The following is a 26,449-nucleotide window of genomic DNA, read 5'->3' on the forward strand; positions in this document are numbered from 1 at the left end:
TTACAACGTTAGTTTTTGCCCTGTAGGCCGCCATATCGGGACTTTTTGGTCTCAATTTTGTCATATTCGGAATCCTCGGACAATTTCACGTAAGTTAGAAGTATTGGAGTTGTAAATTTGATTGGAAAAATTGCCATTTAGAATGAATTAAAATATTTTTTAGCAATTTGTTGGATTAGGGGTAAAACAGGATTTCGCCTACTTGATGCAGCATTTGACGTATTGATCACAAGGTAAATAAGATCTATTTCTTTTTTCAAAAATGTTTTATTTAATTATTTTTAAAATCAAAATTACAACTCCAATACTTCTAACTTACGTGAAATTGTCCGAGGATTCCGAATATGACAAAATTGAGACCAAAAAGTGCCGTCTTCTTGGCCTACGAGGCAAAAACTAACGTTGTAAAATGTTTGTTCTAGAAAAATCGTAAATCTATGAGAAAAACTGCGATTGGCCAAAAAGTTAATACCGTAGGCTTATAGTCCATGAAATTCCCTAACTTTTGACCTGTGGGAGTATGGGTGTTGGAGGCTGTTGCAAAAAGATATTAAGGTTTTAAAAAAATCCATTTTTAACAGTAATTTGCAAAAGCTATGAGAAAAAGTCAAACCAATCCTGGATGTCTATAGCACATTTTGAAGGGCTTCAAAAGTCCATTCGAATGCATCTAAGAGAGTTGGAATTGATGAAGTTTTACGGAAATGCGAGCAATTTTAAGATTTTTCATGTGTTTTGGACCTCAAACTTCAATGGCCGTTTTACCCCACTTCCCTTTGTCGTAGAGGGCTCATATTTGGCATGAGTTCATCTCATGTATAGACAAACAAACCCTGAAAGTTTCATCCAAATCGGAGCACCTCGATACGACCTGTTTCACATCGGTGAAAAACTCGCTCTTAAGCGGATTTATTTTCATTTCTTTCTTTCTTCTTCAAAACTTTTAAAACCAGTTCAAACTGGACACACGCACCGAACAAAAGACATCTCAGTTCAATTCAACCAAATAATGCCGGATAATGCAAGCAAAAGGGGCTTTCGGCGTTCGTTTCCGATCAAAAACATCGCAAAGTAAAGTGCTGCTGCCGCGGTGTCCAAGTGTAGGCGATCGATTCACATTGCGCATAAACGCACAAAAGAGAATGCGGCACCGAGTGCAATTTGAGTCAAAGTAAAGTCGGAAGCGCAATTGAAACATTTTAACGCATGCGTCGTCGCCGGTCGTCGCGTAACAGTAACTGAAATCCACAAAGCAACTAAACCATAACCAAATTGTCCGGCATTCGGAGACTAATAACTGAAGCAAAAGAGTGGCGCTGTTTTTTTGTTTGAAATTGGTTTATTTTTTCTTTCGTTTCAACTAACCTAGTTCCTTCCTTACGCACTTCTGTTTGCTTAAGCTCGTAGACTTAGCCGAATAGCTTACTTATGTCCTCGTACTGAACGTTGTTGACGATGCGCCCCTTCAGTGGGCCGGACGCGATTTCGATCGTCGTGCAGTAGTTGTCGGTGTCGATTTCCTTGAGGGTGGCCGTGTTTCCGCGATAGCCGCCGTTTAGCACGAGCACCTGCTTCCCGATTGACGGAATGACAGTTTCCAGGTGGGCCTGTGTACGGAAGGGTGAAATGAAGGAAGAAAAGAGACCTTTTTAACTGTTTTATTCGGTTGTTGCAACTTTTGTTCAACGAAAAACTTATGTTGTTTAAAATTTTATTCTTTCATTTTTAATGTTTTATGTTCACTTGTTTTGTGTGGTTTTGCCTTCCTCACTAAAATAAAACTATAAGGCTGGTAAAAATATTTAAAAAGGTTTATGTCATTTTTGAAAATTTTCGATGTACAGTACCGCAAAAAGTTTTTTTTTCTAGAACGTTTGTTTTCGTCAAGTCTTAATTTTTTTGAAAACTATTGATTGCAAAACAACCGAACTAGTGTAAAATGAATTTTAAAACACCTTTTTTTAGTCAAATATTGAAAATATGGCTTGTTATTCAACGAATCATCTCTGCGATAAGATTTACGCAGTATGTCTGACCGCTTTGGCGTTTGTTTGAATGCTTATGCATTGGCTCATTTTCGAAAACTAAACTCTCTATTAGACTATGGCAAATAACCTCGCCAACAAACAAACTTTTTGACAGTTTGACAGTTTGTTTGCGGAACGTCACCCTGAATAGAGCTTTATGACGTTTCGCGTACGCACACTAGCGCAACACTTGATTTTGTTGGCCGGACAAAATTTAACCTCACTTTTTTTCGTGTACGTACACGCAATACATGCGCACGTAAATAACTCTATACATTTCGAGCAAAACAATGTAAATCGGCCAATGTCGAAGTGTAAACAAAGAGTCTATCCTGCTCGTTCCTAATGTATTGTGAAAGCAGACAAAAATCAAAATACGAGCGCATCCTGTCAAAGCCTGTTGCGCCACAGGCTGATGTACACACTAACGACAAACCACTACATTTTAGTTCGGCGCAACAGATTTTTTCGCGCAACAGAAGTGATGCGCACTTCGGTTTGGTGGTCGCATAATAAACATCAACTGATGTGAGCAGGATAGACTCTTTGTTTACACTTCGACATTGGCCCATTTACATTGTTTTGCTTGATTTGGCTTTGTTTGCGAGTTTGGCAAACTGTCTAACACAAAAAAAAACTGCGAGTTTGCTTGTTTGCCATAGTCTAATAGCTCCTTAAGGAAAACGTGATTGAAATTTTCGACCGATTTTTGTGTTCTTACACACTTAGATTTTTTTAACGAATTCGGTAGTTGAACAATAGGTAAACCATCTGTCAAAATGAACAAATTTTACCGAATTTCGGTTGTACGATGAGCAACAATAAACTGAATTACCGGTGATTTTTACCGAATTCGGTAATTTTCAGTTTACCAAACTGTTCAGCAGTTGAAAATTCGGTAAAATTTGCCGAATTCGGTAGAAAAATCTAAGTATGACATTTTTTTGTCTGACATGGGACAATTATGCGTAGAATAACAGTTTATCTCAGAAACAAGAAAATAAAATCTTCTATGTTTCTTAGGTGAGTTGATAGGAAATTTTCAAAAATGGTTAAAATTGTTAATTTTTTCTCAAATCAAACTAAAAGTGTAGCAGCCGTTGAGAATTATACATCAAATTAAAAGTTTGCTTGGCTTAGTAGGCCCAAAATAGGGACAAATACCGTATCTAGAAAAAAGAGCTCTCTTAAAAAAATATTTTTGTAATTAAATTCGATTTAACTTTAGAAAAATTTCTTAAAACCAATATTTAAAAAATATCATAAAATGCGAATACAACTTAAAACCACAATTTCCCCACTTACCTGATCCACCTTCAGCTTATCCCCGGTCTCCAACAGCCGAATCTTGGCCCGATACTTGTCAATCACTTCCGTCACGACACCCTTCTCCTTGTAGTACTTCTCGCCGAGTGATTTCGCCACCAACTTGACCACGATTCCCTCCGCCAGCCAGTAATCCTTCCGGTTGTTCTTCTCTTTCTTCCTTTCCTCCTCTTTGATGAGTTCATCCAGCGCGGACGGCTTTTTAAACTCTCCCGGTTTGTGCTTCTTTTCCTTCTTGAACTCATCGGCCACTTCCAGCGGTCGCTTCTCCAGCTTGATTGGCTTGATGTCCATTTTTGAGCTGGACCCCAGAGACAGCGCTATCTTGATGGGTTCCTCCTCGTTTTCGCGCTTCAACTCCGAGTACGCGGAAGTGCTCGGTTCTTCCTCCTTGTGTCCGCGCTTGACCTGCTCCTCGATAAATTCCGCCAGCCGTTCCGCGTCATCCTTGTCCATCTTCTGCTTCTTGGCCATCTTTTCCTGCTGGGCCAGCGTTTCCGGGTCGCGGTCGATGTAACTGATGTACCATCCCTTCTCGGTTTCGTCCGCCACGCAGTGTCCGTTCCGGCCAAGGAACTTGACAAAATCCGACAGCGAGTGCCACTTGGTCGCGTTCATGTGCAGATGGTGCCGGTCGGAGATGTACTCCTGGTAAACCTTGTTCGCCGCAACTCGTTTCGTACCGAACTGGCGCCGTAGAATCTGCAGATATCCGGTCATAAATTCCGACGAGAAGCTGTCGATGAAGCGGCCCGCATTCCCCGCAAACAGCATAATCTGCCGCTGGTGGGACTCGCTCATCGTGTGGCACTTGAAGCCGTTCTCGTCTCGACATTGCTTTTCGCACATCTGGCAGTACCATCGCAGCTTCTGCAGTCCCTTGGCCTTCATCTTGTTGGCCAGGTACTTGGGCGTACCGACCTCGGCCTTTCCTTTACCCATGGCGGTGGCCGGGAGGGAACTCGGACGCAGTCACGAACTTTAAAACACTACGATCAGGAATTTCACAATTTTAAGAGATTTTATCTGCGATTTCGCGAAATTACACCAACTTTCACAAAAACGATTTGTAAACATTGGCTTCCGAAATATGACGTTCGTTGTTGCTTAATTCAAAACAAATTTACACGCTGAAGTGACATGATGAGGTTTGCGAAAAAGGTTTAGTTTCCCGGGATTATAATTTATTTAATACAAAAAAGTAAGTTTTTTTTAAAGAGGTCCTAGAATCATAAAAAAACCTCATAGCTTGTAAAAACTTAAAAAAAAACTTTTGAATTCACTCTTAAGAATTCCTATTTTTGGACAGGCCATGGCAGTTTAGTTAGCCGGGGCCAGGGACCGTTGGTGTAATGGAAAGCGTGGTTGCCTCTCACCTCAGTTGGACTAGGTTCGATCCCGGTGGCATTTTTCAAGACAAGATTTGTCTGGTCACGCCTTCCGTCGGGCGGGGAAGTACCTATTGGCCCCGGTCTAACCTACAGATTGTCAAGGGCAACAGATTGGTCGATGCAAAATAAAAAGGCACTGGCAACGTATGTTTTACCCTTGCAACACTGCCAGTTTTGCTGGGCGTAAAGGGCGTTTGGTGTCCAGCGCATTTGGATCTGTCAAACATTGGCCAATCTGTTTCCCTTGACAATCTGAAGTTTTGCTGGGCGTAAAGGCAAATGCTCGTTTGGATACGTCAAACTCGGGTCTGTTTGGGTACGTCAAATTCACTTCGACCCAGCCATGCCAGATATACAGATAAATCTGTATTATAAAGATTTTTTGATCCCAAAAATCACAAAAATCTGTATATACAGATTTTTTAAAAATGATTTAATTTGAAAATGTCAATAATTTAGTAATTGAATTATGCTTTAATATGATTAAAAAGCTTAAATCTGTTGTGAAAAGTCTAAAAAAATCTTCTATGGCTTCGAATTTGACATGATACAGATAAAATACAGATTTATTTCTAAGAAAATACAGATTTCCCATAAAATAATCTGGCAACGTTGCTTCGACCAGTCTCCCTATTAAGGATCTCTAAGGTCGTTAGCTCCAGTCGTCTCACTGCATATCTCAGGGTGGCCACCAGTTTTGGATTTTCAATTTCCTGGTTTTTTCCCGGTTTTCTCCCGAGGCCTGAAGATTTTTTTCCAAATAGTTTTAAATCAAATTTCAATGTTTTTTTTATAGACTCACGTTAGTATCATAATACTTTTTGAACGCATACACAACGTATACATTTGGTTCAATATTTTTATTTCTCAAGAAAGCTTCCAAATCGAGTACAAAAAGTAAGAAGCCGTTTTTAACAGATTTTAGTCAAAATCCTTAATTTCCATAATGCTTGTGATTTTTCCTCTCCATGCTCCACAATTTTTCTAAACATAAAATCAATAAAAAATCGTTTTGTATTAAATTTAAGAATTACATAAATTATTACTGGAAAGCAGGTAAAAGCATTTACAATGTTGGGTATGAGTATGGGTAGAAAATATTTGCAAAAAAAAACAACATTTATGCAAATACTCTTCAGTTTTCTTTGAAAAATCTTTTGTAAATTCAAGAAGAACGATTCTTTCAGAGAAAAAGTGCCATATATTTAAACAATCGTTAATTTAAAACATTTTTTGCTGATCTATTAAGTATCTTTGGCAAGGATTTAGGTATTGATGAGATGATTTCTAGAAAAAATGTAACTGTCCAAAAAAAACCCCTCATCGCGACTCCCAGATCGCGCAAACATAAACATAATTCTCGATACATTCTTTGTATGAGCCGTGCCAAATTTATTGAAAAAAAAGAAAAAATAAACATGTTTGGATGTTTTTAAATTTTTGAGTAACACAGAATGGTAAAAAATCAATTGACCGTGCTGCGATTTTCTGAACAACACAACCGAAACAGTCAAAATTCAGTTTATCTTTTTTTACGGAATTTTCAGATGAGAATTATATAAAACACAACAAAAAATCATTTGTTGTGTTTGAATCAAAATAAAAAGTGACTGTTTGTATTGAAATGACTATTATGAAGTTGAACTCTGAAAATATTGTAATTTTAAAATATCTGAAAATTTTATTTAAAATTTAAATTTAAAACATTTTTCTAATGTTCTGAATTTGAACACAATTTGATAGGCATTTAAATGTTGAAAGATTCCCAAATAACTATATAAAAATATCTTAAATACCAAATATTTCCGACATTTTAAAATTATACAAAAGTACTCAAATCTGATTTAAAAACACAAGCACAAAGTTTCATAGCAATTTGTCCTTAATAATTTGTTTGACTGAGAAAGCCAAAAATCATCTTATAAAATACTACTGAAAACAGATTTTTGAAATTCCACCAAATGTTTTACAGTAAAAATTGTAAACAGTCCGTCTCGATTATCCGAAGGTTTGAACAATAAAAAACAATTCGTATTTTTTTATTTTCTTACTTTTAACATCAAATTCGAGTTCAGCGACTTAATTTTAGTCACTGTTGAGTGGTTGATTGCCTATTAAATTTAAAAATGCATTTTTTCAATATTTCATTTCAGCCATTTTGGCCGCCATCTTGGATTTCATAATTCTAAATCATTTTAAAATAGTTTAGGCTGGTACAAATTTTATTTAAAGTTTTTGTCTCCCCCCTTCAAAATTGGCCCGAAAAATCAGGGGGCAAATTTTATTTTTTAAAAAACTTCAAAATTATAATGAAAATTTAAGTGGAATCAACTGAAATCAATTTTAGATCCATTCACCTGCGTTCAGAATCATTTTTAGCATGTTTGGGTTGATTTAAAAATCATTTAAATTTTTGAAAATTTTCGATGTTTATTATTTTTTTTTCGCTAAAATGTATGTTTTCGTCAAATTTTACATTATTTGAAAACTTATGATTGCAAAACAACTGAACTAGTGTAAAATGCATTTTAAAACACTTTTTCCATGGATTGTTGAAACTGTGGCTTTTTATTTCAATATTTATATTTTTTATTTTTTAAACGCGGCCTTCGGATAATTCAGTCTGAACTGTATTCTTATTTTTAACCGCGCACATCAAGCTAAGCTTTTTGCACCACGATTTTCGGTATCTGTGAAATTATGGGAACTATCGGTAATTTATTCCCTAAAGTTACTGTCTACAAAAAAAATAAAGCAGATTTTGACTCTTTTTACAATGAAGGGTTAAATCCGTAAGTTTGACAATTTTGGAATAGAAAGACAACAACTTCCTTGGCTGCTGTGCACCCTCAAGTTGATATTGAAATACATAATAAAACAAAAATAAATTGTTTATTGTGCTTATGAAATTCAATACTTATTGAAATAAGACTTCAAAAATCATCATGGAATACTCATCAGAAGTAAAAAAAAAAAACAACCAAAGCCTAGTAGCTTGAGTCTATTACACAAATTCAAACATTATTTTCCCGAATTCTTCATTTAGAATAACTAGAATAATATTCTATTAGAGAAAAGTATACGTTGAAGTAATTTAAGAGGAATTTGTCGAATTTTAACTAAACTTAAAATATTTTCCCGGTTTGTCAGTCGAATTCCCGAGTTTTTCCCGGTTTTCTCCCGGTGGAATAAATTCCCGGGTTTTTCTCGGTTTTCCCGGTTTTTTCCCGAGGTGGCCACCCTGATATCTGGAGCAACATTTGAAAGGGGCGGTACGACATTGCTCTTACGGCCTTTCATCCCATTTAAACGCGTGTAATGAAAGACCGTAAGAGCAATGTCGTACCGCTCCTTCCAAATGTTTCTCTGGATATGGGATCTATCTCGGTAGGCAGTTGGACTCACAATCCAAAGGTCGGCAGTTCGATTCCGGGGTTGAATTAGAACTTAGGTTTAAAAACAGGTTTGGATTGCCTCATCGTTTCAACTTGCTACAAATCTTAGTTTTCCTGAACGAGAGTGTACGTGTACAAAATGTTTGACACAAAACGTGCAAAAGAGATTTAACGTGTAACACTCTTTTTATTTGTTTACAAACAGTTTCGAAACACCCTTAGCAAAAATCATGATTTTTTGAGTTCCAAATCCCACTTTTCATACGATTTTTCGAGTTCAGGTACTACAACCATAAAAATGGTTATATGGGTTGAACTGAAAAATTCGTATGAAAAGTGGGATTTGGAACTCAAAAAATCATGATTTTTGGTAAGGGTGAAGATTCCCGAATTTTTAAGGTTTTTCCGGGAATTTTGTTAGCAAGTTCATTTAAGTTATTTTTCCCACAAACCATGAGCCACCCGCCAGAAAGCTTCGACGCGATGCAGAAGCGCATCGCGTTCGTGCAGCAACACTTTGGCCTGCAGCTGTGCCGATTTTGCGGCACCGAAACCCGCGGGCTGTTGCGGATCTTCACCGAGGATCGCCAGACATTCAACGCCGAACGCAACATTGACCAGCTGCTGGAGAAGCAGTTTGTGGAGGTTTGCTTGTTTGAATTCTGACTTAAATTAGGTTTAATTTAAATTTTGACTTAGTTTGTTCCAGAGAATGAGGCCGGTTTGCCAAATTGTATCTGTGAAAAGTGCGTGGACAGTTTGGTTCGGTGGAACCGGTTCCAAGAGACGTTTAGCGCGACGACCAAGCTGCTGTTCAAGGTGCGGGATCAGCTGGTCGTCGATGTTGGAGCGATCAAGGTCGATCCGGCGCTCGCCAGCGAGGAAGATGAGGACGACGTAAGTTATGAGGGATTTGAGGAGGAATCGCAGGAGAAGGTGTATCCTGAAGACCATGATGTTTACGAGATTGAGTACGTGCACAATTTGCCGGACAACGTGACGGTTGAGGACGTGACGATCATTGAGACGATCGACGAGGAGTTTGAACTGCCGTTGAGGGAGGAGATCTTGATCGAGACTAAAGAAGAGTCGAATGAATCGGAACAGTTTATCGGATTTGACGAAAAGGAGGAAGTGAAGCATGTTGTCGAGCCGCAGACGATAAGTCGAAAGAGGAAGAGACCTGAAGAACCTGCCCCAAAGTCAGCAACTCCTCAACAATGTCCAATTTGTGGCGTTCTGGTCAAAGTCAAGATGAAGCATCACCTGCTGCGCCACTCGGACCCCGAGGGACGTCCCTTCAAGTGCACCCAGTGTGACAAATCGTACTCGATCAAGAAGACACTCGCCGATCACATCCGACAGGTCCACCAGAACATCCGCTACGCTTGCGAGGTGTGCCAAAAGCAGTTCGTCAGCCGGGACGTGCTGCGCGTCCATAAGAAGCTACACTCCAACGAGCAGCACCGCTGCCAGCACTGCGGTCAGACGTTCCTGCAGCGAGTCTACTTGCTCAAACATATGGCCGTGCATGAACAGAAGCGGTTCACCTGCGAAGACTGCGGCAAGACGTTCCGCTTTAAGGAACTCATGAAACAGCACGCCCGAATTCACACCGGAGAAAAGCCTTTCCCCTGCGGATCGTGTGATAAAAGCTTCCGAACGTCGACCCACCTGAAGCAACACATGCGATCCCACACGCAAGCCAAAGTATTCAAGTGCAAGCTCTGTCCAGTGGCGTACGCCAACAAAAAGTCGCTGGATCGGCACGTGGCTCGCGGGCAGCATCAGGCTGAAGGTTAATTAAACTGTTATCACAAGGTAAATCATCTTCTGATCCATCAATTCTTCGAAACAGTCCCTTCTCTACCTTAAAAAATTACTTTATTCCCACTTTGACTTTCTTTTTACAAACACCTCCTTTCCGTCCTCCTGAATTGCGGTGTAATAGCCCAGACCCTCGTACTTGGACCGCATGTACGCGATGTAGCCGAAGGTGACTCCGATGGCCACCAGGCCGATTCCCATTATAATTGCGTTCTAAAAAATAGTCAGAAAATTACTTTGTAAACTACCAAACTATAAAGTAATGTCTCACCGGTTTCGCGTACAGCTCAAAGTTGATCGCACGGAACACGTTCGTCGAGCGCATCGACCGGATGCCGTCGCCAGGGGCGGATGTTTTTGAGTTATTTTTTAGAGGGAGACACCGTGTTGAATAATCACCCTGGGAGATTGTTTTGGAATCGCAAAAAATATCAAAACAAACTGATTGAATGAATGACAGAAGTAAACAAAAAAAATCCCTTGAGAAACGTTCTCTCTAGTAGGGCAAAATGGTTATCTATCGTACAGTTTGAAACTTTTGTTACGATACATTCGGATTGATTGGGCTAAATAAACCCACTTTATGTCAATGATCGTGACGCTTGCTTAGGGCGTATCCTAGAACTTTTACCTTAAGCTTAATTTAGGACCCAATCTCTATAGTCTATAATAAAGATTTTTTTTAAAAAAAAAAGGTAATTTGCCCATCATTTTACACCTTTTATACAGAATGTGAATGCCATCATTGTGATGCTTTTTTTTTTGTTATTAGAAGATATAAATTTTGCATAGATTTGCAAAAGATTTAAAAACAGGAAAATTGATGTTTTCTAAGTCTCACCCAAACAACCCATCATTTTCTAATGTCGATATCTCAGCAACTAATGGTTCGATTTTCAATGTTAAAATATAAAACATTTGTTAATTTTTCCGATCTTTTCGAAAAAAATATTTCTAGAGTTTTTTTTTTTTTTTTTGCTGGGTCTCATAAACATATCTTGACTTTTTTTTGATAAGGTCCTATAAACAAATGTAAACATTGAGTGTATCCCTTTCACACCTTATGTCAAAGTCCATCGGAGTAAGCGGGATACACTCAATGTTTACGTTTGTTTATAGGACCTTATCAAAAAAAAGTCAAGATATGAAAGACAATAGTTTATTGGTCCTTTAAAAAAAAAACACTGAATTTTCTTTTTTTTATCAAGACTACCATTTCAATATTAAATGTTTTTAAATCTTTGCATGGCAATATCTCAGCAACTAAGGGTCGTATCACCAAAGTTAAAAAAAAGCAAAATATAGAGAATTTTCTCAGCTTTTCAAAAATATTTTTGGGGCAAACATGAGCACTAATTAAAAAAATCAATAACTGCAAATATTTAAAAAAAATACCTAAAAATGGCTATTCACTCAAACCCCGATGGTTTGACACCAACTGTTGTCAAACGAACGTGGCCACTTTTTAGTTTGACACCCTGTTTACACGGAGTTCACACACACTACCAAACGTTTGTTTTGATAGTGTAAAAAGTGACAGTTCGCAAATTCCCAAAAAAGTGTCCACGTGGTTTATGGATGATCCCCAAAGAAGTTTTGCACATTCGTAAAATTTCTGAAAGGTTGGCATTTGATGTGATGATATATATATATTTTTTTTTTGCAAATCAATTGAGTTTCATTTGACTCGAGATCGAAGTAAGCCGTGCGCGAGATCGGATGCGTTTTTTCCGATGACGTTTTTTTGTCATAGATTTTTTTTGGCAAAAGTGAATTCGTCGGGAAGTTTAGCTCGTTCCGGAATTTCTGTATTAAAAGTTTGTCCGAGCTTCGCGTGCTCTTCCGATTGGTGTCAACAGTGGCCAGGTTTTTAAAACTCGATCGTCAGCGGTGCCAACCAGCAGCAAAATCAGATCGAAGATGAAGGCTCAATGGTCCAGGATTCTACGGTCGATGAGCAAGTTGAATGCAAGTTGAAATTATTACTATATACGTTGTAGGGTGTTCCCTTAGTCGTTCGCTGTGAGTTGTGGATTGCCTGCTTCTCTAATGAAGGTTCGACTGGGGAGGCATGCTTATTAATTTCTCGTCGCTCCATACCCTCAGTGACGTGATGGGAGCAAGGGCGTCTATGCAAAGTGTCCCTACACCCGCTTCAAATTTCCGGCGGTTGGGGAGGGAAGCGGGAAACCATTTTGATCTATGCGCCGGTATTTGTAGCATTAAAATTCGTGCAAAAAAAACTAATGCACGCGGGTGTACAGATTACGGAGTAAAAGATGATCGAATTGTTCACCTAGCGCTCACATGTGTTTCGGGACCAAGTTGCCTGCGGGTATGCGGATCATACATACATACATACATGATAATTTTTTTGCAAATCAAGTTTTAGTGACAAAAAGTGAAATTAAAAATCATTAAAATTTATCATTTTTTTTAGCGTAGTCCTTATCCATACCTATAACTTTTCCGAAGACACCAAATCGATCAAAAAAATTCCTTCAAAAGATACAGATTTTTGAATTTTCATATACCATTTTTGTATGGACAGCTGCCAAATTTGTATGGAAAATTATATGGACAAACTAATGATGCAAAATGGATTCTTTGGGCATAACGAAGGCATCAAAATAGTTTCAGCCGGATTAAAAAATACAAAAATTAAAATTAAAAAAAAAAATACCGGTTTTGTAGAGAATTGTTCAAGCAGTAACGTAGATAAATTTATTCGAAGTTCGCTTATCCGATGGTTTGTATGGGACTTCGGATAATCGAACTTTTTATTTGAATTTGATACTTTTTCTGTGGAAAACTGTTGCTTCCGATGACCCAGGATGCATTGCCGTTTAGCCCGACCAGGGTTGAACGAATCGACCTGGTATCTTCGGAAAACTTGTTCTCCAGACGAATCCGCTCATTCCTGGTCATCCTAAAAGACGTAGTTGTTGTTTATTTTCCACAGACCTATCGGAGCGATTGATCAAAAAACCAGACTTGCAAATAGTAATTCCCATCGAAACTTGAATGAAATTGTTTAGATTTGTTTTAAATAGTAAAAATAACGAATAAATCCTCTCTTTTAATAAATATTAATTCAATTCTTTTACTTTCCAGCTCGACGCCTTGCATATTCCACTTGTCTATGAATCCTCTCTGCTGAACTTTTACGCGCGGTGAGAATAATCTTTCTCCCTTCAAGTTTTACATCTGCAGCCCACCTCCATTCAGAGGCGGACTTGGTCAGTTCGCGACGGAGAGAGAACCATCCAGCTCTCGTGTATTTATTTACATTTTTGAAAGGACGGGAGAGTTCATTCTGCTTTGTGTTTCCGCTGTGGAACGACTGCCACCCACCTTGCTGAGTTTTGCGAAGTTTTAGTTTCGTTTTTTTTCCATCGCAAATTGGACTGAAAAATTGTTGTAAAGGTGCTATTTAGTGCAGCGCTCAAGACTTCATTGTAATCTGTAACAACTCATCAAAGTAAGCCCTGTGCCGAGCGCCCTTATCAGTGTTCCGACCAAAGCCAACTGCGACCGCTGATAAGTGTCCATTGTGTTAGAGAAGTAAGGTGCCACCCGACTCTTCCAAAACAAAACAAAGTTCATCGTCATCGCGCTTGGTGACAGACAGACCAGTCAAATCAAGGCGAAAACATCTGCTCGAAGTAAACAACCTGGATCCAAGCCTACTACTGTCTGCAAAGTCGGATTCAGCTGTGAGTGCATCGTCGTCGAGGTTAACGAAGAACATCCCCCGCGCATACATAAACAACGCTAGAAACTTAAAAATAAACCCTCAAACCTGTGGCCACTCTCGCTCTCGACCGTGGTGCTGCAGCTGAGTTTGTCATCGAAACAGAGCAAAATTCGCCTCTGGCAGCGTCTGGTCGTGGAGGTGCGTCGTGGCATAATGGTTGGCCAGCAGCGATTCCGACTCAGTGAGGTCCCTCTGCTGAACCGGGACCACGTCAAGATTCGTGACCCGGACAAGGTCGAGCACATGCTGAACGAGCTGGTCGCGGGCGGCACCGAAAAGCTCCAGGTCGTGACGGACTTTGATTATACAATCACCAAGCAGCGGCTGACGAACGGCGAGAAGATTCTGACCAGCTTCGGGATGTTCAACGAGTGCAGGTCGCTGCCGGCGAGTGTGCTGGAGGAGTCGAAGAAGCTGTTCCACAAGTATAGGCCCATTGAGATCGATCCGCACATGCCGATGGAGGACAAGGTGCGGTACATGATCGAGTGGTGGACCAAGACGGGAGATTTGCTCAAGTGAGTAGTGCAAACATAAGGGTTGGGAGGGTAGAACCAGTGTTGGACAAGAATAAACTCGGAACGTTTTAAGCGCAACAATTTTAATATAGGGGCTAGCGGAACTGGAAATACCACGCATTATTTATTTGTGGCAATGATTTCTCAGACTTGCTGTTCGGAGAAAGCTGGGGTAAATCAGATATGAATTGTCACACACGTTATGTGAAGCCGTCCACCATCAATCTCATTAAAAATTATTGACAGTATCAAATGCCCTGTAATTCAACTCATTTTTTGCCTTCCTCACCTTACTGAGGAAAAGCTATAAAATCACTCGAAAAACAAAATTCTTAATTTGACTTCCTAGACCCACCTTCATGTATATATATCGACTCAGAATCAAATTCTGAGCAAATGTCTGTGTGTGTGGTGGGATGTTGATAAAAAAAAATTTGTAGTGGATTATCTCGGCACTGGCTCAACCGATTTGGACCGTTTTGGTCTCATTCGATCCGTCTTGGAGTCCCATATGTCGCTATTGAAAATTATAAAGTTTAGTTAAGTACTTCAAAAGTTACGCTAAAAAAACGATTTTAGCAAAAGTCCGGAAGATTGTAAAAAGGGTGGTTTTTGTAAGAAACCCCGTCATGTTATACATTTTTAGAAAGGTATTCGAAAGACCTTTCCAACGACCTCAAAATATTGAGGATCTGAAAACCCTATCAAAAGTTATAGGCACTTAAGTGTTATTTATGTAATTTTTAGAGGCCGGATCTCAGATATTTTGATGAAAACGTTGTCCGGATCTATCATGCGACCTGTCGTTGAATAGGTAATTAAAAGACCTTTTCAATGAGTTCAAAAGATTGAAGATCTGACAACCCTATCAAAAGTTATAAGCACATAAGTGCCCTGAATTATGACTGACTACTCAATCTGATGGTATGAATAATGAATCAAGTTGATAGAACACTGAAAGGTCCGCCCTTTTGTATCTATTTTGGATAGTATTACCACTGACGAACTGACGTGCCACCCCGAATTCAAACTTTCCTATCTTCCTTCTCACTCACTCTCAGCGATCAGCGATTGTCTAACAGACGATTTGACAGATCCGCATCTGTCCACGGTCCATACAAAAAAGATTTTTTTTGTATGGAAATTGTCCACGTTGGGGGGAGGGGGTGGGGGGTGGGTTCAAAAAAGGGTCCACGTGGTTTATGGATGGTTCCAATGTCCCATAGGTACCGTCGTTTTTGGAAATAATCCTTTGAAAAAAATACATTGTTAAAAAAATATACTTATTTTTTTTAACTCAAAACTCTAATCCTGTGGGCAAATTGTAAATAAAAATTGGGTAGGGAGGGACCATCCACGCTCCATACAAAAAAGATTTCTAGAGTTTTTTTTGATTAGGTCCTATAAACATATGAAAGACAATAGTTTATTGGTCCTTTTCAAAAAAAAAACTCTGGATTTAATTTGTATGGAAATTGTCCACGATGGGGGGGGGGGGGGGGGAGATTTCCAAAAAAGTGTCCACGTGGTTTATGGATGGTCCCGTATGTGATTCGGGTAATCGAAACAAGAAAAAAAAAGTTTTTTTTAATTCTTTTAACATCAAAATCGAGTTTTGCGACCCCACTTTGGGGAGCGTTTTTTATTACGTAACGCTTAAAATCGGATTTTACACCCGGGGGGGAGGGGCTAACTGTGTTACGTAATAAAAGAACGCTCCCTTAGTCAGCTATTCAGACTGCCTATTAAATTAGAAATTCAACATAAAACAAGTCACACTGCCAACAATAAAACTGTCTTAAATTTTAAGAGTTTTTCTTTTCAATGCTTTTTTAAAATCAAAAATTGGTAGAAAATGGATTCTTGGCAAATTTTTAGATCGAAGCCCGCCTAGAACCGGGGTTGGGTTGTAGAGTGTTATGGATCCATTCCACTCTTTCAACCACTTAATTTGCTAAACTTTCGATAGAAACTTTTTCGCAAAATTAATTATTACTTGATTTAAGTTGGACACGGTTTTTAGAAGCTGTCAAAGTGCTGATATGCCAACATAATGTGCCCGATGGAATCACATGCGGTTTCCTTATATTATTAAGCTTGAGTTCAGTGAAGTTACGTAACATAAGTTTTCGTCGGTTATCGCCGATAAAATTATCGACAAATTCTCCGGCAATGTACACCAGAGGCTGGAATTTTAAAAGCAAATTAAGTTATTTGGATGTTTTTCCTCGATTCCATACTACTTGAAGCTTAATAATCATGGTATTTATTGTTAGGTCATTTGATACAATTTTATAAAAGTTGGTTAGGTTACTTTCATAATAGCTTTTCTAAATTCGTGAAATAAAAACGATATTTTAAAACATTTTTCTTAAAGCGCCGAGTTTTCCAAGAAATAAAATCGAATAATTATTCTTTTATTTCCATATTGTAGGTATTTAGATGTACTAAATGGTAATGTCAAGGTTTTTAAGTTTATCTCAAGCCAAGCATTTTTTCGAACTTGTGTAAGTTTTCCCGTCCATACGTCGAATACCATAAACCTTTGAATCCTTCCTTTGCTTTTACATCGTTACCTTTGGGTCATTCATAAATCACGTGGACACTTTAAGGTTGTGGGGTCAAGGGGGTTTTTGATGGTTGGCGGTTGTCTTCGTTCGTAAAAAAAATCCTTTTTGTATTGACAGATGTCCACAAGATGGGAAAAGAAAGTCTGAAACTTCAAAAAAAGTAATCACATGATTAATGGATGGCCCCTATTCAATAACATAATTTCCGGGAGGGTTAATTCAAGTATAACGCAACGAATTTTATTAAATTTTGTAACCGCACCCTTTTGTAACCAAATTTCATAGTAAATTCACTAAACATTAAAAATCACGTAATTCGATTGATTTTTACAAACTGTTGTCACTTTGTTGTTGGGCGAACCCTTACCTTATTAGGTTGTGTGCAACGATTAGTTGTTTTTATGTACAAATTTAATGTTTATGTTTTAGCATTCCCTAAAGTTTTATTAAAACAAAACGAGTATACCAATCGCGAGGAAGACAGTGCACTCCCGACTGCCTAAAATAGGGTTTGGAAATATTTTTCTAATTTGTTTGAAAAAGTAATAGGAATAACTTTTGGTAAAAATCTAAATAAACAGAAATGTTCACAAAAAACTGCTCTACTGGTTGGTTTACTTGGTTTCAGTAGATTTTAAGGTAAACTCCGTATTATCGAGCATCATTCAGACAAGACCGCTAAGACTGCTGGGAATAGGCATGTTTCCTCTGCGAAAGTGCGGTGCATTGATCGGGGCAACTGAACACGCTGAACGTTTTTATTCGTTCCCTGATGTAATCTAATCAGTATAGTTATGACAGCAATCAGAATGCAGGCACATTCTAGCGATAGTTTGTTTATGTTTTAATTTCACGCAAACTTGTTGTTACACTCCACGCGCACATGACTGCGAGAACGTTACCATCGTAATTAATTTTTCTTTCAATTTTCAGAGGCTTCCCGCTTCCTCAAGAGGAAATCGCCGAGGTGGCCAAACGTTTCAAGGACGGTCTCCGGGACGGAACTCCGCAAATGTTCTACGATCTGGACCAGCTCGGTGTCCCTTGTCTGGTGTTCTCCGCCGGCCTGGGCGATTCCGTGATATCCGTCCTCCGTCAGGCCAACGTCATGTACCCGAACGTGAAGGTCATCTCGAACTTCCTGCAGTACAACCCGGACGGAACGCTCAACGGCCTCCAGGACAAAATGATTCACACGTTCAACAAGAACGAGACGGCGCTGAAGGGGACGGACTATTACGACCTGGTGCACGACCGGGACCACGTGATCGTGATGGGTGACTCGCTGGGTGATGCCGGAATGGCCGACGGAATTCCGTCCTCGTCGCACGTGCTCAAAATTGGGTTCCTCTTTGATCATGTGAGTTTAAGCTTTATTTTCATTTTAAATAACGATAACTCAAAGCTTCTTCCCGCAGCCGGAACAGAACCTGCCCCGGTACATGGACACCTTCGACATCGTGCTGATCGATGATCAGACCATGGACGTGCCCCGAACGATCGTCGAGATGGTGAAGAATAAATCTCACAAGTAAAAAGCCAGCAACACAAAACAAGATTCATCAATTCATAATCGTAAATTCCTGGAAGGCTGTTTATGTTCGTGTGAAGTTGTGTTTTTATTCCGCCATTGTCGTTGTTTTTTTGTTTACGTATAGCTTGGTTTGAAATAGTCTAGGTCGACACAATAATATTGAGAGTAAATGACACTGAGATTTAAACAAAAACATATTGAATTAATACTGCAGACACTAAACATACAAATACACAATTAACACTGACTGGTTGATACTTAAGCAGAAGCATTATCTATAGTAAATTATGTATTTTACATATATTTATCTGTTGAAGATCCACTCTGTGAATGAAGCACAAATAAAAGTCTTTGTGTGATGAACGTCATCAATTGTTTTTTTTTTGTTCTTTACATACTACTTTTGGAAGAATTGATCAAATTAGATGCTTCTGGTTACAAAAGATCCAGATTTGGCTAATCTAACACAAACGCAGCCAGTCCGATGAAAGCATGCTGGAAAGTCTTACTGGTTATATTGCGCCCCGATCACTCTTTTTGTCAATATTAATAATAGCAGAACATTCGAGAACATCCGTAACCGGCCGGCCCTACGGCGTTGTGTTTACCGCAGAGAGGATTCTGCGAACGGACCACATTTCACAGAACCAACAGGGGAAGAAGGATGCGTGGACATACCGTAACAAACGCTTCTGTTTACAGTTTTTTATGTGTTATGTAGGTTGTGTTGGGGTTGCCAAGAAGGTTAAAGCTGCCAGAATTCGCAATTCGCAATTCGCAATTTTCAGTGTAAGAACGGGCCTTGACCGATCTTATGCACCAGGTTCCCGACGAACACGCACTGCCCTTACACCTACATCTCACCCTTGCTCTGAGTCAGTACGAGCAGCACGCTAGAACACGCTTTGAGTGTTCGTGCCAGGCATGCACACCTTCTTTTCCGGTTACGCATTTTAACTCGGCCGGGGGTGGTACATTACGTAGGGTTTGATGTAAGTATAAGCGCCTAACCATTTATAGTGTGCCTATGAACTTTCATTAAAGCAAAAACTGTTTTAATTGGGTCCTAAAGCCCTATGTAAATTTTTATGTACAACGGTAAAAAACACCCTTTAAAACCATTTCTAATCACTTTTTGTTATTTTAAAGCAAAAAAAAAAAAGTTGACAAGACAACCTTTTTTCGATGGATCAACTATGGTCCCCTTGGAAAGAGCTGTCAAGTAGGAACTTTTCTGTCAAGAAGGACCGCGAGGTTAATTTTTCAAAATTGATTTAAAAATCCATTTTAAACTCTTTGTGGCCGTACAAAAGGTCGTTTTACTCAGAAAAATGAGCTTTATCGTTGTGAACAATAATATCAGCAATCTAAGCTTAATTTTAGGACCCAATTTTAGTTTGAATTCAAAAACAAATTGTTATTTACTGTGTATTGTTTTCTCCTGAAATCTTTCCTAGTGTTGAGTCGTGTTTATATGTTGCTATTTCTTTTGTCGCGGTGTTTTGTTACAATTTTTGGTCCTAAGCATGTTATAAAAGTTTACCAAAAGTACAATAGTAATATTTGTGTTAATCCTTTAACCATTCCATAAATTGAGTAAGGGCTCAACCTCACTTGTTTGAAAAAAAAGGGTGAAGATTGAAAACAATAGACAGTAACAGAGAATTTATTTTATAAAAATCAAGAATTAATAGTAAGAGAATGATGAGCGTATTTTAAAGAATAAAAATGAGAAGCTAGATGTATTAGATGTAAAATTAGACAATAGTTAATAAATAGAGATACAAAACAAGCTTAGATTATAGTAATGGTAATTTATAGGAAAGATAAAGAATTATTTAAATAAATAAATTCGCAATAAAATCAAAAAAGATTAGGCAAATGATAAATAGACTTGATATTACTAGTACATTAAGGAAAAGTATATTTTTAAGGAAAAAAAAAACAAAGTTTGTTACAGCAGTATCAATTGGTAAAAAAGAGTGGAAAAGCTTTGAGAGATAAGAGAATCAAAAGTTAGTAAAATCAAAATCAAATGATGGATATTAAATAGAAGAATCAGTTAAGAGAAGTGAGAATCAGTAGAGCAAAATAAAAATAGGAGATAGGTGGTAGCTGAGAATGAAGAAAAGAGAAACCCCGTTGTGCGATGTTTCAGGTACATCCACAGCAGTTGACTCAACATACTGCGAATCAAAACAATACCGTCTACAATCACAAATTACTTCCCATTCCCACATTGTCGCGCCCCTTTCTTTTAGCCGTCTCGACTCTGACCCGCGGTGGTCAAAGGTTTACGATCCGTTTCCACAGGCCACCAGCTAGGTCATCATGAAAACCAAGCCAACGTGGAGGTAAGAAAATAGGACACTCGCAAGGAACCAGAGCTATACTGTTCTGATCAAGATAATTCGGATGATCTAACAGAACTACGGATGTAGTTAGTTGCGCTCCTTCCAGGATGTTCCTTACGTGGACGTCAACCGAAGAGCACGCAACAAGGTCAGTGCCATTGCATGCTCTTAGGCAGAGCTGAAAATGTCAGGGGTCATGACGCGAAAATCGGCGACTCTGACACGAATTTTTGAGATCCATTCACTGAACCGCAAAACCGTGACATAAACAAACCCGGCGCAGTCGTGAGTGCCCTAGCTCATTGAGCAGCTGCAATAGAGCTATCTAAGCCCGATCTCACACACACTAGCACACCATTTGTTTTGCTGCCTGGTACAAAATTTAACCTCACTTTTTTCGTGTACGTACACGCAATACATGCGCACGTAGATAACTCTATGCGAGGCAGTAGTCGACCAACGCTCATTCGACGTTGCACGCACACACATAAAGAAACAAGTTTTTACACAAAAAGTTCGTATTTATGCGTGGAAATGTTATTTTGAATATAAGTTATGGTTGTTTTAAGTGTTTTGCACAGTCTACCATCATTCAATTGTTTGAAAATAGTCAAAATAGTGTTTAAAGAGGATTTTACGAGTCAGTCATATGACACGAATTGAGTGAGTGTAGCTAATTTTTTCACGTCTCTCATTCTCCAGCAGCCGACCGGCACGAGTCAGGCGGCAGTGGTTGAATAGACACAGTAGGCTTGCAGTCACATGCTAGCAGTGAACTGACATTTTGGTTTGCTTCATGTGTACGCTGGGTTGAAAACTTTTTGCAGGCCTGCTCTTAGGTATCAATCCTTGGCCTGCAAGAAGGTTAAAGCTGCCAGAAATAGATTAATTCATAACAACAACATTTAGGTTGTGTTTAGTGTAAAATATAGTGTTGTTATATTTTCAAACAAAAATAATAATTCAATCATTATGATCATTTCATAAATTTCCTCAGCCTATTTATAAATTTCAACCAAGAATTTAAATGTCTAGTGGTCCATTGACCAAATTGGAGTAAAATATTTCTCTAATCTTTGTCAAGATGAGTTAAAATGTCAGAAGATCGAGATATGTCTTCATTTTTAACGACTGCCAGAACAAGGAAAAATATGTTCATATTTTACTGGAGATATTTCCGATTCCTTACGGGAACCTCGCCCTATTATGAGTGAGCCTGAGCAGGATACACTCTTTGTTTGCAAACTCACATTGGCTTTTTTTTTGCTTGAATTAATCTGTCTGAATAAAAATCAAACATTAGGTGCTTGATTTAACCATGCATTTTTTAAATTTCAGCTTGAAATTTCAAATTTGTTTTTTTGCTTTAAATGTTTTTTTTAAACTTTTGAGGTTATCGAAGTGTTTCTAATGTATTTTGTAATACAATTTTTGCGTTTATTTATATTAAGCGGTAAAAGTACAAAAAAAAACCAAAAATTAAAAAATTCTAAAACTTAAAATATAAGAAAATTAGGAAATAAAAAACTCGAAAATTAAAGATTTAATAAAATTTTAAGGAATCAAGCATTTGAAAATTTTAAAATTATATATGTTTTGTAATTCTTAAATTTATTCAAATGTCAAAATCGGACCGAAAAATCAGGGGGCAAATTTTTTTTCCAAAAAACTTCCAAAATTTCAAGAAAATCAAATCTTCTGAAAACAATTTAATATGAGTTTTCCTGCGTTGACAAAAATAAATAAAATTATTATTAGAAAATCAAAATGATCAAAAAACAAAAATTTAAGAATTCAAAAATTTAATAGTCCAAAAATGTAGGAATTGACAAAAACCTACAAAAAAGCTAAGAGATCGATTTTTTTTTTATTTAAAAAAATAAAGCTCTAAGATTCTATAGTTTAAAATCCTGGAATAAAATTTTACAATTTAAAAAATCCAAAATTCTAAATTCTAAAATTCTAAAATCCTAAAATTCAAAAATCCTAAAATTTCTAAAATTCTAAAATTCTAAAATTCTAAAATTCTAAAATTCTAAAATCGTACGCTAGAGTAGCCGCTTCTGGCGTCGGTACTCCCCCGGGACAAGCTGATGTTACTGGTGATGATCTCTTCACGCTTCCTGAGTTTTTCGCCCTTGCTGGAGAGATGCTCACGCGCTTTCGTGCCTGCCGAAACAAGGCAGAACAATTCCAAGCTCTCAGTGAGCTGATGATGAAGTACATCTACAACGGATAAGCTGCCTTGTGCAGCGAAGTTTTTCGACGTCAACAGACAATACAAACTGTGATTTAGTTTTAAGCTTTTCCTATTTCTATCCTTTTCCTTAGCAAATCTCGAAGGTTTTTTTTTTTATTTTTCCTTCTCTTGCCAAATCCATTGTTAGAATATCCAATTACATCTAAATGAATTATAGTGTAAACCATAGTTGAAAGGAACTCCAAAACTCTATTAGGTTATAAGAAACACTAAATTGTAATTTTTTTTTTTTTTTTTTTTTTTTTTTTTTTTTTTTTTTTTTTTTTTTTTTTTTTTTTTTTTTTTTTTTTGGGAGGGTGATTCAGCCGCACATCGTTGATGTCGAAACCTCTAAACTGGGCCCTCGTCCTGTCACGTCCGTCAGTAGTCTTGTCGTACATTACAACTAGAATCAGATCTGCCAATGAATTAGTACACTTCGACCAAATAAACACTGACGCTGTATGGATCTGACTCTAGAATAAATGCACAGTTGTGTGTTATTAATAAGTCCAACTTATTCAATTATTCATTTAAGTCCAAATATTCATTTGCTAACTACTTTGGATTGAAAATCTAAATTTTAATCTAAAATCCTCTAAACTTGATGTTCAAAACTAAACATTCCTTTACCTGTTATAGCACTACTTCTATCAAAAAAATAAAAATTTATGAACTGATATACAAATAGGATAGAAACTTCGATTTGAAAAAGAAATGACCATTTACGTCAAAAAATCCGTAGTTCCTCGATTCGCAACAATGGTCGATACAATCATAATCCGAAAACCGTTAGTTCAACAGATCAACGAATTTTGTCCGATATCATTACATTGATGATTGATCGAGACTCTATGGACAATTTGACATAAAAGAATGCCTAGTATTCTACATCAATCAAAGTTTATTGACAGCATTACTTTAACTTAACTAACTAACTTTAACATCAAATAGATTTGTAAAGGATACAGATTTATTTTAAATGCTAATGCTAAGCAACAACTCAATTGTACTATCCTGAAGTCCCAACCTAAATCCCACATTGTGATAGTGAAAAAGTCACAGAAGCAGCGGTGTCTTGTGCAATTGTGATATTTTCACTATCGGAGAACTACCTAGTTCACGAAGACAGCTTATCGGTCAACGCTTAAGCCCTGGGGCTGCGGCAAAGCGAGTTCTCGTAGCATGAAGTGGTGTCCATAGTGCTTATAAAAAAGAATGTATACCCAAATTTTAACTAATGCACTAGGATCAAATCATGCCCCTTGACTTTACAAGGCCCAGGGAAGAAACACTAAATTGTAAATTGATTATTTACTAATAAACACTAATTGAATTGAAAAAATTCTAAAATTCTAAAATCCTAAAATTCTAAAATTCTAAAATTCTAAAATTCTAAAATTCTAAAATTCTAAAATTCTAAAATTCTAAAAGTCTAAAATTCTAAAATATAAAAAGTTTAAATTTCTAAAATTTTAAAAGCCTAAAATTCTAAAAAAAATAATTCTTAAATTGTGAAGTTCTCAATTTAAATTTTTATTCTATTTTGAAATTTTCAATTGTTGATGAACATTTTTGAATTTTTAAGCTTTGGAATTTTCAGTTTTTTTTTTGTTATTTGTATTTTTTTGTTATTTTTGATATATTTGTTAGTATTTTAAATCTATGAATTTCTGATTTCTCTTTATTTTTTAAATTTTTAATTAAAATTTAAAAAAATAATAAAAATTTAAAAATGTCTAAATTTCTGTTTTTTTAAATTTTTGTTTAACTTGTCAAAGTTTTGATTATTTATTTTTTCTACCAGATTTTCCGTATCTGTTTCTTTTCAGCTGCGTACCGCTTAAGAAGAATCTTTTCGTGAACCTTTCCTTGACCGTTTCTTGGCCGTTTTTAATATGGAGTTTTGCGTTCCATTCGATCTCCGTATCAGCCTTTCGCATATAAGAGCTCGTTTGAAAATATTTTAAATTTTGTATATTTTTTATTAATTTAAAATATTCTCGGCTAAAAAATTGGATTGGTGTAAAGTACACCATGGCTTGTTACAAGTTGTAATTTCAATTTCTTCAATTTCACAGCTGGATTAAATAATTTTGTTTAAAATTTCCACACATTTTTTAAAAGCTCAATAATTTGATGAATAATGTATAAGTTTGACTTTCGAATCGAGGCATCAAAAGTGATATACGAGACATGATACATGGAGTTAAACTTTTGCAGCTACCTAGCTAGCAAAACTTAACAGAAACTGAACAAAAAGTTCAACGGGAATGTTCTTTTCGTTCCGTTCAAATGATTAGACAGCAATTTTAATGATGGTGTACAATTTTTTAAGCATTCAAAAAAAAAAACAAAAGTGATAAAAACTCACCAACGCTCCTCTACAGCTCATCATCGTCAACTTCCTGCTTCGAATCGTCCACGCTCCGCTCCTTCCCGAACGCAACACGTTCCCCCTTGGGCAAATGCGTTCGCATGTGCTGCCTCAGCTGGTTCGAAATGCGAAACGATTTGCCACACTGCTTGCAAGGATACGGTTTCTCTCCGGTGTGAATCCGCAGGTGATTCTTGAGGTATTCCCCAACCATAAACGCCTTGCCGCAGTACGAACAGACAAACTTCCGCTCTCCGCGATGCTTCTGCTGGTGTTTGTACAAGTACTTGTTCGAGTTGAACGTTTGGCCGCACTGCTCGCACCGGTACTGGCGGTTCGAATCGTGCAGCTTCTGGTGCACGGCCAGAATGTCCTTGGTGGTGAAGACCTTCCCGCAGACCGGGCAGGGGTACCGGATTTGGAGATGTTCCTTCTCGCGGTGGAGTCGCAGGTTTGCGCTCCGGCAGTAGCTTTTATCACACTGGTCGCACCGGAATGGGCGCCCCGTCGGATCTTCGTGGGTTAGGAGGTGCTCCTTTAGGCCGCGAGGGACTGGGATGTTGCAAATTGGACACTTCCGGGAGGTGGAGTTTGTTTTGGAGGGCTCATCGTCTTGATCTTCATCGGGCGAGTCAGGCGGAATGCTGTCCAGCTCCTCTTCAAGAAATATTTCCTCAATTTTAACATCTTTTGGTTCGATTTCTTCTGCAACCGAATCCGGATCTTCGAGAATCTCAAGTTGGCATTCGTTCAACAACCCTTCCAAGATCCGACTAGATTCTTCACATTTACTACGGAACCGATGCCACTGCCGGAGGCAGTCTAGACAGTTTGTGCACAAATAGTTCGGGAATAAATCGTCCACTTTCACGGAAATGTAGCTTGGCAAAATCACTTCTTCTAGAACCGGGTTTAAATCGGTGCCATCGCGATAAATTTCAACTAATTCTTCGGATTTTAAGCAACATCGACAAACGGAGTCAAAATCTGGCGATATCTCTATAATATTACTCATTTTAAGTTAATTTTAATTTAAAATCTTTGAAAAATCGCGAAGAAACTTCCGAAAAACGCGATTCCAAACACAATCAGCTGATTTTGTTTTGATGTCCGCACCTTGTTTGTTTTGAATTT

At 37.8% G+C, this 26,449-nt stretch overlaps 4 protein-coding genes across 5 annotated transcripts; 2 read left to right on the top strand and 2 right to left on the bottom strand.

The window, feature by feature from the left end:
• Window positions 1–1,320: 1,320 nt before the first annotated feature.
• Window positions 1,321–26,439, bottom strand: LOC120415328 (DNA/RNA-binding protein KIN17). Of its 2 annotated transcripts, none has more exons than XM_039576815.2 (2): window positions 3,333–4,434; window positions 1,321–1,607 (listed from the first exon to the last, which is right to left on the bottom strand). In XM_039576815.2, exons 1-2 carry the CDS (start codon window positions 4,293–4,295, stop codon window positions 1,410–1,412), a joined length of 1,161 nt encoding a protein of 386 aa, XP_039432749.1. In that variant the 5' UTR covers window positions 4,296–4,434; the 3' UTR covers window positions 1,321–1,409. The 2 variants fall into 2 exon arrangements, with proteins under 2 accessions (XP_039432749.1, XP_039432750.1); XM_039576816.2 differs by lacking the exon at window positions 3,333–4,434 and adding an exon at window positions 25,313–26,439 and having other exon boundaries at window positions 1,471–1,607.
• LOC128092945 (zinc finger protein 771-like) lies at window positions 8,525–9,942 on the top strand. Its single transcript, XM_052708154.1, has 2 exons — window positions 8,525–8,784; window positions 8,839–9,942. The coding sequence occupies exons 1-2, from the start codon at window positions 8,593–8,595 to the stop codon at window positions 9,940–9,942; spliced, it is 1,296 nt and encodes a 431-aa protein (XP_052564114.1). The 5' UTR covers window positions 8,525–8,592.
• LOC128093030 (small integral membrane protein 8) lies at window positions 10,002–10,307 on the bottom strand (the record flags this gene model as incomplete). The annotated part of the gene is given in 3 exon segments (XM_052708433.1): window positions 10,002–10,179; window positions 10,238–10,255; window positions 10,257–10,307. Coding segments are annotated over 3 exon segments (225 nt in total), but the record flags the coding sequence as incomplete, so codon positions are not given.
• LOC120415329 (7-methylguanosine phosphate-specific 5'-nucleotidase) lies at window positions 13,208–18,713 on the top strand. Its single transcript, XM_039576817.2, has 3 exons — window positions 13,208–14,241; window positions 17,745–18,171; window positions 18,230–18,713. The coding sequence occupies exons 1-3, from the start codon at window positions 13,877–13,879 to the stop codon at window positions 18,344–18,346; spliced, it is 909 nt and encodes a 302-aa protein (XP_039432751.1). The 5' UTR covers window positions 13,208–13,876; the 3' UTR covers window positions 18,347–18,713.
• Window positions 26,440–26,449: the final 10 nt, after the last annotated feature.

This window comes from Culex pipiens, chromosome 2 (genome assembly GCF_016801865.2).
Source record: "Culex pipiens pallens isolate TS chromosome 2, TS_CPP_V2, whole genome shotgun sequence".
NCBI lineage: Eukaryota > Metazoa > Arthropoda > Insecta > Diptera > Culicidae > Culex > Culex pipiens.